This window comes from Mus pahari, chromosome 21 (genome assembly GCF_900095145.1).
Source record: "Mus pahari chromosome 21, PAHARI_EIJ_v1.1, whole genome shotgun sequence".
NCBI classification, from domain to species: Eukaryota; Metazoa; Chordata; class Mammalia; order Rodentia; family Muridae; genus Mus; species Mus pahari.
In genome coordinates this window covers 2546204-2562963 of record NC_034610.1, presented here as the reverse complement: position 1 = coordinate 2562963, position 16760 = coordinate 2546204, and the positions used below count along the sequence as shown (strand labels likewise).

The following is a 16760-nucleotide window of genomic DNA, read 5'->3' as shown; positions in this document are numbered from 1 at the left end:
ATATATATATATATATATATATATATATATATATATATATATATAAAATTAAGCTACAAAAAAAATCCCAACTTGTCTCTCAGGGATTATTCTATGTGCATTAAAAATTATTTCAAGTTTATTATCTTATTCATTACTATGTGTGGGTGTGTTCATGCCACAGAATATGCATAGAGGGCAGGGGAAAACTCAGCAGGGTTGGTTTTCTCTTTGTAGTTCTATGTGTGTTCTGAGAATCAAATTCAAGTCATCAGGCTTGTAATTGAGTGGAAAGCAGCTCTACCCACTGAGCCAGCCAGCCAGCCCTGCACCATGTGCCTTTTAACTGCACTGAAGTCCTTGCCTGCATCTCTTTCCTTCCATATTTAGAAATCATTGTAACTTTCTATTTGTTTGAACATTTCTGGTCCTCTGGTTATCTCATCTTTCATCCATTTCCAGAATAGACCAGTACTGATGTAAGACAGATGGCTCAACGGGAACAGATGAGATGCTCACGTTGCTACAAAGGCAAAGATACCCATGGCTGACACTGACCAAGAAACAGAAACTCCGAGCAGACTCATCAGCACAGAGCAAATACCTGTCTGTGAAGGAAAACTCAAGGCTGGAGGCCTCACCAGTGAGTTCTCCCGCATCTTTGAAGAAAAGACGACATCCATTTTCACAACGTATTCAGCAAATGACTAGAGAGCGCATCTCTGAACTCATAATAGAAGGCCACTGTCACCCTGATACCAACACTGAATGAATTCACAGAGAACGAAAGCTACTGACCAAAATCTCTTATGAACAGAGACAAAAACTTCCTCGGCAGAATCCCAGCAAAGTAAAATCCAGCGTCATAAAAAGAATTGCATACATGGCTGAGTGAGATTTACCCGAGAAAGGTGAGGAACACAAGGCAAGTGGGGAGAGAACCAGACTTCAGAATGCCACACCCTCTGGAAAGGATAGACATACCCAGGTTGGGGATTGTGGGGTATGATGGGCTGGAGAAGGGATCTGGGAGTCATGGCTCCCCCTCTTCTGTGGGCTCATCCTATGTGTTGGGACCGTGATGTTCAAAGATCAACTCAGCTGCTCAGAGCTGTGAGAGACTTAGATACAGGAAGCCCCAGATCCTCTTTTGTATGCAAAAGAGGGGCACTGAGGAGCAGTGAGGCAGTGTGAGTTGCTAACGGTTACGGGGCTAACTGGTAAGAACCTGGCACTTACGCACACCAGTCACGTCCTCTCTTGTACAGATGCTCTGAAGGCTACAGTGTGCCAGATCTTTCCATCCATGAACTTCGGGGAGGAAACGGCATGAGTGAATTCTTACATGGTACTTGTCTTGTGTCAGGCGAGATTTAAATGCTGTCCACTGTCCCACTTCATCTTCAGAGAGACCCTACCAGATGACACATTACTGTTCCCACCTTATGTACGAAAACATGGGTCAGGAAAAGGCTGTGTACCTCCTCAAACTCAGGTATCCGGTAGATGAGGGCGCGCTGGTCTCTGCAGTTAGCTCGCTCCCCTCACCACCCTTGTTCCTCTTCACGGCATCGGAAGATCTTGAAGTTCTACTCTGGATCTACCTAAAGGTTCTACAGTTGAAGCCTGCTGCTGGCTGACTCTACCGCGCCCCTATGTGGAAGAGATGCCTCTGTATATTTCCTATGACGGATTTGGCAAAGCAGGGTTCTGTGCTATTAATGTTCATTCGCCCTCAAAGGCTCGTGGTGTGCAATTGGTCCATGGCCAGTAGAGGGAGGTACTGGGATTGTTGGGAGCATAATGCACGCCACTTGGGTGTTTGTACAAAGAGGGTATCTTTTTCCTACCTGTCCTCATTCATCACCCCCACCCCATCCCCACCCTCTGCTTTCTGTTCTCCAGGAAGTGAAGAACACGTGCTATACAGCTACACATGCTCCTGACAGCACTACATCCTACCACACACTTCTACCACCATCATGTCCTGCCCAAGCATAGGGGGCTGAGCAACTGTCAGCAGAGCCATCACCATGAGCCAGTAAATCGCTCTCCCCGTACACTGTTTGGGCAATGCATTATTAAAGCAACCAACTCATGTTCCATTATAGATTCCAGAGTGCCTTACAGCACCTTCAAGGTGGCTTCTGTTTAGGTTCTAAATCTAGAGACTGTACAGCACATTCTGAGGTGGGTGCTAGGGAATCTTGCAGAGTCTAAGCCAAGACCATTGATGTTGCTTGGACACGGATGTCTGGTGAAGGTCCCTAATCCTGTCATCACAGGCTTGCTTCCATGTTGTACTGCTTGCTGACATTGAGTGTGAGAGAAAGAGCATCATAGCCCTTCTATCTTTTGAGTCTAGCCCTTAGCACATCGCAAGAACCTCGGGGACGGTGCTGGATGAGTGACTGGGAGAATGCATGTGTATCAGCATGTGTACAAGTCAGGGAAACAATGAACAGACGTTGGTGGACATTCTGGTATATCCCCCTTAAGGTTAAAATAAAAGTGAGCGATAATGTTCCACTGTGGGTTTAGGATTAAATGAGACCGTTAAATGCTTTGGACATCTGTTGCTTAATAAATTCAGTATCTTCCTTTTGGTGAGCACATAGCCTACTCTCTCTGTTCTTGCTTCCCTCTGAGAAAATCCAGTTTTCAGGGTTTCTTGTGTGGGCACGCATGATGCTCATGGAGAAGAGTGGAAAGACTGGGTGACGTCCATATTGCTTTCAAAGGAGACCTATTAGCTAGCGAAGCAACACAACTAAAACCCCACAGCTAGCGACCAGCAACCCAAGCATCTTCCTGCAGGAGACGGAGACCATGGGAGATGAGGTAGTGGGGATTCCCGGCTGCCGGTCTTAGAGACGGTTGGTTGCTGACTTTACAGCTCTCTATGCTTATCATCCCCAAGTCAACCCCCAAGCCAGCTCCTCTGGGTGACACAGAAACTCCATGTAGGAGACTCAGCTGTACAAATGGTGAACAGCAGAGTGGGTAGGGACTTGAAGTTCATGTCTTTAGGCAAACAGAGAGGCGACTGCCTTCTAAACACCTCAGAAAGTTCAGGTGCTGGGAGTCAGGGTCAACGTGCTGTGGTTGCAGATGTCCATGGGAAGATGCTTCCTGCCCTCCCCCCACCTCCCGTTGGATAGTGGTGTGTGCACACTGCTTGCATGCTCTGGTGTGCAGGCAGTTTGGTTTACACTGTAACTAAAAGAGCCCTTGGCCTGAGGGTTGTATAGAGGGGCTGCAGGCTGGTCTAAGACTCAGGGTGGAAGTATGGAGAGGTGTGGTGATGTCCACTGCCCACCTTTAGTAGCAGGGCATGTTATTATGGTAGCAGCACACACTGAGCAAGGGACAGCAAGGATATGGAAACTATCGAACAAGTCCAGCCTGGTGGGAAGGTAGATCCTAGTCTTTAACTGTTCCCTGACTTTGTGGACATCCATTTGACATATGCTATTGAAACAAAGACATGGTGTGTGTGTGTGTGTGTGTGTGTGTGTGTGTGTGTGCGTGTGTGTGTGTGTTAAGTAACAAGCCAGCCAGATTAGATGACATGGTCCATTCATGAATACTGTACAACTTGGTCATTTCCTTTCCTCATGTTAGCATGTCAGTCACATGGATGATCCAGATGTCCCTTCTACTAAAGCAATTCCCAGGCATATATTATTAGGTTAGAGGGCATATCAGAAGAGGAGACATCACAGGGAATAGCGGCCCTGATGCAGGCAGTACCTACCATGTCACTCTGCGACTGTGTGGCCCCATACATAGTGATCCCATTTGATGGTGCTGCTGGCTGTGGTGTGTCGGGTTGGATATAGCCTCTTCTGTCGATTAAGCTGCAGGAGAACAATCAGAGGAAGGAGAGAGTGAGAAAAAGCTCAAAGATGCTAGCAACGTAATTTATACATCTAGGCCTGGGGTTCCTCTTCGATGGTTATTCTTAGCTGTCAATTTCATGGGTTCTAGAATGACCAGGGAGATGAGACCCTTGGCACATCTGTGAGAGATTATCTTGATTAGGTTAACTAAGGTGGGGCAATCCTCCCACTGTGGGTGGTACCACTCCCTAGGCTAGGATCCTGGCTTGTATAAAAAGGAGAAAGTGAACTGAGCATAAGCATCCATTGTTCTGATTCTTGCAGATACAATGTGACTAGTTGTATCGAGCTCCTCCTGTCTGGACTTCCCTGTTGTGAAGTTACCCTTGAACTGTGAGCCAGAATAAACCCTTCCCCTCCAGTAAGTTGTTTTTGTTAGGGTATGTTATTACAGTAGCAGAAAGAGATTAAAACAGGCTCTTTCTGTGCTAGACCCACTATGGCATCTTGGGCTGTTCCATATGTATCCTCCACATGACACCAGTTACCAAATTCTATCACTTCTTCCTTTAGGGTACTGTGATTCAAACTTGTGCATATTAGACAAGTGCTCTAATAGGGAGCTACAGCCTCACCTGTTACTTCTACTTTAAAAGTGCCTGTAGCACTGGTTGTTCCCTTTTTTAGTCTAGGTGCCACCTGATACAGACCCCAGCAGCTTCCTCTTAGTCACCTCCCACTGTTACAATTGTTCCCAACTTTCCTCTCCAGCTTCAAGTTAACGTCATCTCATGACAAGCCTGTGCCATCTTATCGTATTAATTCAGATATATATTGTGAGTGGCCGCACCATGCTAGTGCCTCATGGGAGACCAGAGCAAGCTACACCTGCATACACTCTTTCCCCTCTGACACTGTGTTTCTTTCCAAACCATCCTCACCTGGGCCACATTCTCTCCCACTCCCCTGCTCACTGACACCAGCTTGAAGGGGGAACATTATGGGCTGGATTGTGCCAGTCCCACAACCTGGAGATGGGACCCTATCTGTGACCTATGACTACTTTGCAAAGGCAAGCATGAGAAGATGAGCACCTAATCGATTGTGGAGGGTCTCAGCACACTGGGATCAATGTCCTAAAGGCTGACAGATGGCAGTGTCCTGTGGAGAAACTGACGAGAACACAGAAGCTGCAGACCAAGGATTGCTATCTCCAGAGGCTGGGCAGAGCATTGCTGGTGCCTTCGCTTCAGACTTCTAATCTCAGACTGGGAGAACTCTGTTACTTTAAGCCCTCCCCATCACGGCACTTTGTTGGGACACCCCAGGAAGTACTATAGAGGTAGTGGAAGAGGAATTAGCTTCAGAAAGTCCACGAAGGGGTCCCCCAAGGCCTGAACGGGGTGCATGGCTATAGCTTAGGTCTGCAGTAACAGGTATGTCTGACCTCTTACAGAGCAGCTTTGCCTGTACTGTGACGTTGCATTGGGAGATTCTTAGATGAACATTGGACAACGGGCTACAAGCTGTAAATTGAAACCCTTTCAGCTCTACATTGCTTTTGGTGATGGTGTTTTGTTGCAGCAATAGGAACCATAACTAAGACAGGCCCCCTCATACCTTTCTCATTTCCTCAATCTCTTGCTCTTGTCCAGCCCCCCACTGCACATGCGCTCTTTTGGTTTCTCTTGATCAGCTATCCTACCCCTTCATCATAGCCCTCGTGCATGTTGTCTTTTTTTTTTTTTTTAAGATTTGTTTATTTATTTTAGGAGTACACTGTAGCTGTCTTCATGCACACCAGAAGAGGGGCTCAGATCCCATTACAGATGGCGTGAGCCACTACGTGGTTGCTGGGAATTGAACTCAGGACCTCTGGAAGAGCAGTCAGTGCGCTTAACTGCTGAGCCATCGCTCCAGCCCCATGCTGCCCTTTCTGAATTCTTTCCCAACTCCTACTCATTCTCTAGATGAGATCAAAATGTCACTGTGTACCACGTGTCCCTGGCCATGTGGCATACAAGATGGCACCTTTCTCTTGCACACCCCACACCAAGCGCTCAGTGGTGTCCGAATGAGTTCCTTGCTCCAGGTTTAAGCCATGGATCTGGCCCTGTATGACACCCTGCCCCAACTCCTGCCCTCACCCCTTTGCATCTCCTCTACACTGATGTTGACAGCGTGAGGGGACCAGGATGTGTGCTTTTGTGCCCACCAGGACACAGAGACACATTTCCTTACTAACACATTGTGTGTACTGGGTTGATTAGGTGTAGCCCTCATAGACTCATGTGTTTGAGGCACTATGAGGAGGTGTGACCTTGTTGGAGGAAGTGTGTCACTGTGGGCTTTGTGGTGTCCTATGCTCAGGCTCCTCCCAGTGTGGAATTCCAGTCCCCCCTGGCTCTCTTGGATCAAGCTGTAGAACTCTCAGCTCCACCAGCACCATGCCTGCCTGGATGCTGCCATGCTGATAACGTCCTCTGTAAGAGTTGCCTTGGTCATGATGTCTCTTCACAGAAATGGAAACCCCAACTAAGACATTGCAGCACATTTCATAACACACGAGAGGTAACTGAAGTTGACAGCGCTGCTCAGCAGGCTGGAGGGATAAGAAGGTCCTGCGACAGGAGGGAAGAGCAGAGGGAAGGGAAGGCCAGAAAGGCCAGGAGAAAGAGTAGAGATGACTACCTCATCAGCATGGGGCCAAGCCTGGGACCGTTAACACAGAGAAAGGAGCCCACGCCTTTCCCTGTGGACTCATGAGAGTCTGTTACACTCAATGGGACGGGAGTATAAGGGGACAGAGGTCACTCCAGCCAGCATCCTGGGTCACCACGAGTAAAATAAAACACAGCTCAGTGTGCCAACTTCAGAAGTTGTAGCTAATCTGTAACCAGGGACTTCCCACTCAAGTGACCCAAATGTCACCAATGTAAAGCATCCTTCACCCTCTTTCTGCTCATCCTATGCATGGTTCCTGTCCCCTTCTGTGGACCCCCAGGCTGTTTCTAGACTGGAGCTGTCTAATTAAAAACTCAGGACTTGCCCCAGTTGACACTTCAATTAGTGGAGGGCCACTCTGGAGAAGTGTTCCTTCCAAAGGACTTGAATTTTAAAGATGATGGCCCCAATCCAGCTGAAATATGGTCTTAGCTGCAGGTACCATTTCTGTGATGTAACACCATGACCAAGGAACTGCACTGCTCATCACTGAAGGAAGTCGGGACAGACATCAAGCAGGAGCAGGAATCTGGATGCAGGAGCTGATGCGGAGGCCATGGAAAGGTGCTGCGTAATGACACGCTCCCCATGCCTTGCTCAGCCTGTTTTCTTATAGGATCCAGGACCACAAGCCCAGGAATGGACTGGGCCCTCCCCCAGTCACTAATAAATAAAAATCTGGACAGGCTTGTCTATACCCAGATCTTATGGAGCCGTTTTTCTTCTCAGTTGGGGCTCCTTCTTCTCTGGTGACTCTTGCTTCTGTCAAGCTGACATAAAGCTCGCTAGTACAACTGACTTCCTGTCAGCCTGACGCATAAATGCATCGCGCTTCAGTCAGAACCTTTCCATTCTCATCAGTTCCCACATTAATATCACAATATCAGTCCAAGTAGCTTTACAAGTCCCACAGCCCTTACAAATTCAAGCATATTAAAACCTCAGCCTCTTTAAAATATCTAATTTCTTTAAAAAATTAGAGATCTCTTTGAAAAGTTCGAAGTCTTTCAGCTGTGGGCTCCTGTAAAGATAAAAAATCAAGTGAAATACCTTCTCACTTCTCACTGTGCACCAGGGCACAGTCACAATCTGGACAGAACCAAACCAGGCTCCCTCCCCTCTGACTACTGCTAGCTGTGCAATCTTGAACTTAATATTTAGATCCTGTGCCTCAGTTTACCTATCCGTAACACAGAAAATACTGGTATTTTCTACTTCACAGGCATGAAATGAACATCTTAAAAGTTGATACATGCAAGGCAGCTAGGAAGCTGACACAGATGCTTGCACGGGCATCGCCCCTCCACAGAGAGAGGGAGAGGCGGGGGCAGGCCAGTTAACTGCCAAGAGTAATGCCATCTTCAGCACCATCCCCACATCACCTACTCTGCCTTCGCTGGCTTTCCCTTGGGACTATGAAACCACCACAGCCTGCGCCTCGGCCTTTAGCATCTGTCCCGATATGGCTTCTAGCTGCTTCCTGCATACAGCTATGGCTCCCTCACTATGCTAATCACAGTTCATCCCAGGAGTTCAGTGTCTGTCAGTAAGGAGCAGGGTCACATGCTTCTGTTTCTCTATTCTGAAATATACAACATTTCTCTCCTGTTGGACACAAATTCAGCTCAAGACCAAAAAGAAGTGAAGCATCGCCAAACGAAGCCAGGCTTCTATGCCATTGAGTGTGTCTAAGTGTCACACAGAAGACAGTGGACCTGGGAGGGGGGGGTCATCTGTGGGTGTGGTCAGCCCCACCAGGTGGGGGCCTGGCATCCGCTTGTGAGCTGTGTTAAGTCAGCCAAGGGATCTGCTCTCCTGAGAGCTCTCTGCCTCTTACCTGGGAGAGATGGGCCCACACAGGGCGACACAGCAATTTGTGAAGATGTTTCCATAGCTGTAGGGATTGTAATTTTCTTTACCTCTTTTATTGGACCAAGAGCCTTTGATCTGAAAGAAAAAGAGCATCAATAACACATTATGTCTCGAGGACCAACACCAGAGTTTGGGCTAACTGAACCCAGAGATGCCCTTGAAAGATACAACTAAAGGCTGGGACATAGCTCAGCAGAACACTGGCCAAGCTCATGCCACACTCTGCTTCCATGGCTCCATGTTCTGGGAGAAGCTGAGGCACTTCTCTGAAGAAAACATGCATTTAAAGGAAAAGTTAGACATTTTCTCAAACAGGAGCCTAGATTAGGGAGAGAATGACAATCCCTGGGGACAAAAAAATTCTCATTTACAATTACACCGTGGCACTAGAAATTCCTCTAATGGAAAATGAAAACTCTTTTTCATACTCATGTCGTGCACCCTAAGTTTTCTTTACTGATGTGTGGAGTAGGCGTGGGGTGCACACACTTGACCGTGTAAGGGTATGTGCCTTGTATATGGAAGCCAGAAAAAGATGCCCGGTGTCCTCTACTGCTCTCTGGGAACACTGTTGCCCTAGACAGTGTCTCTTATTGAACTTGAAACTTGAGGCTTCAGCTAGGCTGGCTGGACAGTGAGCTCACAGGTTCTGCCTGTCTCTGCCCCACCTCTCCTACTTCCCCTACCAATGCTGGGGTTACAGGCATGTGTAGCCACGTCCAGATTGTACATGGGTGTTGGGGAGGCAAATTCAAGCCCTCGTGAATCCAGAGCAAGGGCTCCTATGAAACCCTAAGTTGTAATTAAGCAAATGCTACCTGAAACACCATTAGCATGGGTCCCTTAACGGCCAATTTAGACTGAGAATTCAGCCTCTTGTTAAAATTGTCTGTTTTGCAGATTCCAATATTCACAGTTACACAGTGCTGTTCTGGCAGTTTTGTTTTGTTTTGTTTTTAATCTCTCTTACCACCATTTATTTTCCTTAGCTTTTGTTTATAGTCACTGGATCTGTTCTGAGACATTTAACATGCATAGAAAAAAACATCTCAGGATGAAGACCAAGTGAGAACCACACTTGCTGGGAAATCGTTTCCAACATTATGTTTTCTGTTTTTTTTTCCCCCCTTCCTTCCTTCTACCTGAGTTATGCATAGGCAGATGCGCTCCTGGACTCAAAGTTCAACTTTACGTTAGGGTCCTTTCCTCCAGAGGCCAGAGCTATTAAGGATGAAAGTTAAGCTTCCAAGAAGTCAGCTTGCCATGGTCTGTCTTTGACTGGAGAAGTGTTAACAGCTGCCTCCAAAATTATTTAAGAGGATTTGAAGAGGCTCCTTAAGGTCAGAACTGGGCATTACTCAGCTCATCGTAGGATGGCTCTGACATCGTGGCAAAATACAGGAGGATGGAGGGATGCCCTGTACATGCATATAGGACCCCGGCTGTCCACTGCATTCTCTGTCCCCAAGGTTCTCACAGCGGGAGTGGGTCATATAGGAGAAGGAGACCCCCGATCTCTCCCTCCCTCCCTCCCTCTTCCCCCTCCAAGGCTAACCAAGCAAATACCCACATGTTACAGTCAGGAACTTACGTCTTCATTTGTGGTCTGGTTGGAGCTGATCAGGTACGTGTGGAAACCTGAAAGGCCAATGATGGACCAGACAGAGAAGAAGCATATCACAGCCTCTAGCACAGTGGGTAAGTCAAGGAGACCAAAAGAAGGATCGTGGGCTTCTCGTGGCTTCCAGAGATGTCAGGAGGCGAAGGGCTGAAACCCCACAGGCAGGTTCTAGGCTCCTCCTAATCTCTGATACTTTCCTGGTCTCTAACCAGACGCCTTCCTCCTTCAGCCCCGGGCTACATTCACACATTCTGCCACCTCCTTTCCCAGCACAGAGCAACATTCACAGTTCTGCAAGGCTCCCTGGGCATCACTTGCTTCTTCAGATGGACTGTTTCCCCTCTGGACCAGTTTCCCATTTGACTTTCACCTTCTCTGACTTGTAATGCAACCGAGGATGGTTGGAAACTAGCAGTGCCTCAGACCCTTGATGAAAGGATTGAATATTAACTATCCCTCTGAGTTTAGCTTCTGGATGCTGGGGACTGTCTCACCACAAGCTTCCCCCTCCCACGGGGTTAGCTTCTGAGGATTGTCTGATCTCAGCTTTTGAGGTGAGTGAGAACTATGCCTATGACCTGCAGGGTGACTCTGAGTGTAGAATCAGGCTGGGGCACTCCTTCCTAGAGACCTCGGGGTAGTGAGGATTGGGGCACTCCTTCCTAGAGACCTCGGGGTAGTGAGGAATTTGGAGTTTTGGCTTCTTTAAAAAAAACACAGAAATATTATAAGAACTTGTTTTTATTTTAATCCCAGGTGTGAGATATGGGGCTACATTAGATTGTCTGTAGAAGCTGACTATGATTTGCCTCGTGCTCTAGCAGGGGTGTGATTTTGTCAGCTGCAGATAGTTTCTGCAATTGTGTGACATTTGGAATTCTGGGGACTTTTCAGATGGGTATACAAATTCTGGGGCATCGATTAGTGGGTTGTTGTTGGGATGTTGGTTGTTGTTGTCATTGTTGGTAGCAGTAGTCATGTGCCAAGAAGAAACAACAAGAAGAAATTAGACATCCTGACAACAAAGATGAAATTTGCCCCAAGGAACTCAATGCCCCTAATCAGCAGGAAGTTGTCTAACAATAACATCTCCAGCTTTCTGACCCCTGACCTTATTCAGAGCTCTTTCCTTCACTTTGTATCCCCCTTTTCTCTCTTAGCTAGTGTTGTGGAGAAGGGTAGAAGAGAGAAGAATTCACAAAGTAGCAAAAGACTGGCTACACCCGTGCCCAGCCCCACAGCCAAACCCTGGCACAGGACACCGTGCTTAGACGTTGGGAGAGGACAGTGAGAGGAAGCCAGGCATTCAACGTGATGCGCGCCACCAACAGAGGAACAGCATGGCCTTCACCAGATGGCATTGATCAACCGAGAATGTGGGAATTTGAAAGGATGAGAGAATTTTTCTGTCCCGCAAATGTTTATAAGAGCCTATTTACGAGATACAGATGTTTCTCAGGAAAAAAAAAAAATTTCATCCTGGGGCAGATCTGGGGTTTAAATATACATTTTCCTAGCTGTGAGTTACAAGCTGGGGAAAGTAAAGAAGCCCGAACTTTCCTCGTGTGACCAAGGATGGAGGGACATAGAATGGGCTGTGTGTTGTCATCATTGTTTCCAGGCTGGAGATAATTCTCCTTAGATGACAGAACCGAATCCATTACCCAGTGTCTCAGGGTGGTGATGGAGGCTGTTGTTAGGGACAGGGAGAGTCTTACATCAAATGGGAACACATCAAAAGTGAACAGTCTCCTGGTCCATGAGCTGGCGCATCTGCCTTGGGAGGCTGGTTTTAGAGAGGTGGTGTGTAGGGTCTCCAGAGGACAAGAGAAACACAAGGAAGCCCGGCCAGGGACGCAGACGCTCTCTGTGTCATCCAGGCCCAGCCAGGGACGCAGACGCTCTCTGTGTCATCCAGGGCTATCCTAAAGGAAATGGCTGTGGTGGAGCTTTGTGTGTACATGGGACAATGGCCCGTGCACCTCAGTGGCCAGGGCTCCCCTATGTCTGTTCTCTTCCCCCCTCTCAGGTCTGGGAGGTGTCTCAGGAGGATGCCACACTCCACACTGGCTACAAAGCAGAGGTGGCGTCCAGGACGGCAAGACTAAGGGACCAGAGGACAGGCTAAGCCAACAAAATGATGTTGAGCCAGAGGCAGTGACATTAGTAAGAATTCCATGCAAGTAAGGGAAAAGGTCACAGATATTGAGATGAGGTGACACAGGAGCTGGGAAAAAAGAGATGTGGTCCAGGGGAGAAAGAGAATAAATATGGGAGTGGAACATCAATCTTAGAAACATCTGTGTGTCACCAGACGATTACTGCCAGACAGGATGATGGGGAAGTCAAAATAGAAGGAGGAAGGCTCAAACATGAACCATAAAACTATAACGGAGCCGGTGATCGTTTGGGCTCTGGACTTATGGCTACTCCATTTGCAATGTGGCCTGCAATTACTAAATGCTTCCACTAGGAGGCAGTGTGATTGGTGGGTGAGGAATTTTAAGAGTTTCTAGAAATAACAAAAACAGAGAGAGAGATTGAGATTGATTCTGTGGGTATGCCTGAATGCCTTTGTAAGTCAGAATCAAACCTTGAGATCCATTCTGTGCCACCACCTTTGAAAAATATTTGTTTGAGACAGGGTCTCTCACTGACCTGAAGCTTGCTAAGACTGCTAGGCTGATGTCCAGAAAGCCTTAGGAGTCAGTCTGTCTTTACTTTCACAGTACTGGAATTATAAGCATACACTACTATGCCCAGCTTGAACTCATGGGGTCTGAACTCAGGGTCTCATGCTTGCAAGGCAAACATTTTGCCAACTGAGCTAGCGCCCAAGTCTGGAAAAACAAAATTTTATGTGAACGTCTTCTATGCCTTGGAAACATCTCCTCACTGGTTAATAGGATGTACTGCTACTGTGAGCTTTTAGCTGTCACAAAATGACATGATGCCCAGCAATAAAGCGAGGTACTTTTGCCATCCCACCCAGATGATAATGCTGTCTAAGACTATATGTCTTGAAGGACAGGCAGGCTCTTCGGTAACAATGGCCGTCATCACTGGCTGCATGCCAGCACCGTTTCTAAAGACTTCACAAGAACTCACTCACTCAACCCTGAGGGTAGCCCATTCATAAGTACCACTTCTGGTTAACAATCGAGGACACCGAGGTGGGAAGCTTTGGAAATAGAGCTGAGCTGGAGGTGTATCTCCAGTGGTAAGTTCTTACCTTGTCTGCACTCAATCTTTGGCATTGCAGAAAACCAGGCATGGGGGTACATGCCTATGATGCTCCAGCACATCCAGAGGCAGATGTGGGAGGATCAAGCTCATGGTAATCCTTGGCTACTAGGTGACTTTGAGGCCAGCCCTGGCTACCTGAGACTCTAGCAACAACATAGACCAGAACTGGGTGTTGAATGCCAGAAGTCTACACAGCCAGCACAAGAGGATTCTTCAGCTGGTTCTTTTCCCAGTTCTTGATGCAGGCCAGTGGTCCAGGGCTGACCTCATCCCAGTTCAAGGGACAGAAGGACCCTTCCTAAAAGATTGGGCATCTGTGGAAACTGGAGAAAGTGCTCTCCTCATATCTGCTCTCAGATTCAGGTACAGATGTCCCAACAACATATTTCACTGGCCCCAGCGGCTTGTCCTGTAACCAGGATCAGGGTGTCTTCTTAAAAATTGCAAAAACCCTTCTGCTCATTTTTAAAAATAGAAATGAGAAGAAACAAATTCCACTGAGAATTAATTCAATAAGAAGTTGGATGTTTGTTGACTGAATCAGGGACGGCTTCAGATGACAATCATTTCTACTGCCAGACTCTCTCCATCTCTCTCAGCATCCATCCGATAAGACAGGCAGCTCCTTTTAAGCCAGGGGCTAGCTATGAATTCTCTGAAACTCCTGAGAGTTTGCACTAAGGGCACAATGTTCAAAGCTTCAGAGAAGTGCTGGCCCACAGAGGGTTCCAGAGCCTTCCCTGTGAGCCCAAGGAGCAGGCTGGGCAAGCACCAGGTCAGCGCTCCAGGGAACAGGCTCTGCTTGCAGGGGTGAGGAGGGAGAAGGGGAAGAATAAAGCAGAGACTTGGGGCAGATCCAGGCAAAATAGTTCAGGATGCTTAGGCTGGGGAGAGTCGTAGACAATGAGAGACCACCAACGACACCTTCAGCATCTTGGAATTCTTGTCCTTTTCTCAGAGAGATGCACAGGGGAAAACAAGTTTTCATATAACTTCAGAAATACACAACAAAAACAGAACCCAAAAGACTTCCCCGAATGCCTCCACACTGCGGAGACGCAGAGGCCGCGAGTCAAGTGGGCAGGGTCTTCCTAGTCTCTTTATTTCAGGCAGGAAGCTGAGGCCCAGAGATCGAAGCCCCTTTAAAAGCTCTCATAGCCAGTCACAGCAGAATCGGACCAAACCCGGTCCCTGGGCGTCTAGGAGGCACATGCCCCTTTCTAAGACCCCACACAGCAGCAGTGCCGAGTGGCAGCCACAGCGTTGCAGACTTGGTGGTCCTGAGGAGGCAAGATGTAGATGCTGCTTCTTTGGCCAAGTGTGAAATGCATGTTGGTGGGTTTCCTTGGTAACACAGATCTCTGGATGGCCAGGGAGGGACCACATTCAGAGGGCTCTACATGGGACCTCTTCTTTCTACCATTTCCACGATGTTCTGAGCCGCGTCTTGGTGGGGCTTTGGGTGTGAAGTCAATAGTCCTCACTAGAGAGAACTCATCATGGAGGTGGGTTGCTGTCTAACACATAAGCAACAGTGCTGGTGGCAGGTACAGCTCTCAGGAATGGCGCCTTCATGATCTGGTACTGTTGAGGTCTCCTTCAGATGGTTGCTTCTACCTACAGCTAGGAAAACCACAACCGTGCTGTCACCTGGCCACTGACCCATGACGGTGGCCATTTGCATGAATGAGTGACCCCGTGAACAGGGGAAGTGGCTCTTTCACAGGTTCATCTGCCCACAGTCCTTCTCTCAAACCTCCTTCTCCTGTGTGTGTAGGTCCCAGATTCAGAGCAGGAGTCACCAGGATCCCAAACGGAGCTTTTTATGAAGCAGGGTCTGAGAAATGGAACCGAGGAGGCCACTTAGTGACAAGCTGTACAAGAGCAGTGGGAAACTGAGGAAGAACCGCCACCGTGTGGGGACACGGAGAGACACTGCCAGTCATCAGAGTGAGGGATGGCACTGGGACGGACGGGGCGAGTCCCGACATGGCTCACAGCACAGTCAGGAGAACGGATGTGTGATTCTAAGACAGGCAACCATGGACCGGTATCATTCCCAAGATACTTTTGGGATCCCACCAGGTAAAAACCATGTTCCTGAGAATTTCCCTACTGGACACGGCTTCTACCCTCCCCACTCCTTGTCTGTGGGTGCTGCCTGCCATGGTTGCCCACCCAAAGGTGCTGTCCTCAAGCTCGGCTTCCCAAGTATTTGGATTACAGGCGGGTACCACTGCACTGAGCTGTACAGTCTCACCTTTAGAATAGGACAGAAAGGAAGGAATGTGAATATCCACCCAAAGAGCACGCTGCCTGTGCATGGAGATTTAGAAGGTAGTTAAAAAAGAACCAGGCAGATTTATCTCCATGTAATATTTAAAATAAAGCCAAACTGTGGGACAACGCAAAGAGTAGGGTCCTTGTAAGGTGCCAGACACCCCTTAGCCACATATAGGTGTATATGTGAGAGCATGCAAGCATGAATTCCAACTTCCATAAGACCTTCTGGAAGGATATACAAAGGCAGACACGAAGTCTACACACTGAGGGTCAGGGGACCCTTCTTTGCTTCTCATTATAACTCTTCTGGGATTATCTTAGAACTTTCCACCTTAATCAATTCCCTATCCACATTATGATCTTATGCAACGTAATCGGATGCTTAAGCTTCAGGCTTCCCTTCCTCTCATCGGTTGGGGGTGGTGGGAAGGCACTGGCCTCTTTTTCTGAGTGGGTCAGGGCTGGTGTGGGGGAGACTGTGGCTTTTGCTTAGGTGGTGTCAGGCACGTCCCTGGATTTTGCTGGACAGGTAGGTGCAGCTGTATATGACACTGAGGGCACCTGTCCCCACTTTCTTGTAGTCTTTTGGACATTAACATCCACCAGCAAGGGCCAATTATTTTCCCACTGTGCCACATAGTGTCCTTCTGTCTGCCAACCTTCTAGTAAATTCCATTAAAAGAGACTAGTGCCCATTAGTCTGTGGAGGCCTCTCAGGCGAGCAAGCATTGAAATGAATGCAAATTGGAGAGAAAGGCTTTCTAGGGGAAAGCCTTCGAAATGCCGAATCAATTGCCACTTGATTTACCAACCACAGGAAATCCTTTCCATTTGGGGAGCTCCCGAACAATAAGTCATGATTACAAATGACTGTAATCCCTTTAATGAGATGTTAATGCCATGCTACAGTGATGTGATGGCACATGGTGGGGTCTCCTCTCTGGGGGATTCTTCAGGGATGCCCAGGGTACTTTGGTCTTCCCTGCACACACTCCCTTGGGAACATGAGGATACTGGGAGGAAGTGTCCGCTGCATGGCTCCCTGACATGTCTGACCAGTGGCCTTTCCTGTGGGATGTGGCTTCCATATGTTTCCCTCCTTCTGTTTGACAAGTGGGTAACTAAAGGGGAACCCCTAAAGTTACTGTAGGGTGATAAAGATCTCTGTGTGTGTGTGTGTGTGTGTGTGTGTG

At 47.9% G+C, this 16760-nt stretch overlaps 1 protein-coding gene across 3 annotated transcripts in view; it reads right to left on the bottom strand.

The window, feature by feature from the left end:
- Positions 1 to 16760, bottom strand: part of Zdhhc14 (zinc finger DHHC-type containing 14) — a 261329-nt gene that overhangs the window by 20955 nt on the left and 223614 nt on the right. For all 3 annotated transcript variants that reach the window (XM_021221201.2, XM_021221200.2, XM_029532868.1), the window contains exons 6-8: positions 10009 to 10111; positions 8383 to 8492; positions 3737 to 3839 (exon numbers count right to left, since the gene is read on the bottom strand). In XM_021221201.2, coding sequence (XP_021076860.1) covers positions 3737 to 3839; positions 8383 to 8492; positions 10009 to 10111 — 316 coding nt within the window. The remainder of the gene's footprint in view (positions 1 to 3736; positions 3840 to 8382; positions 8493 to 10008; positions 10112 to 16760) is intronic.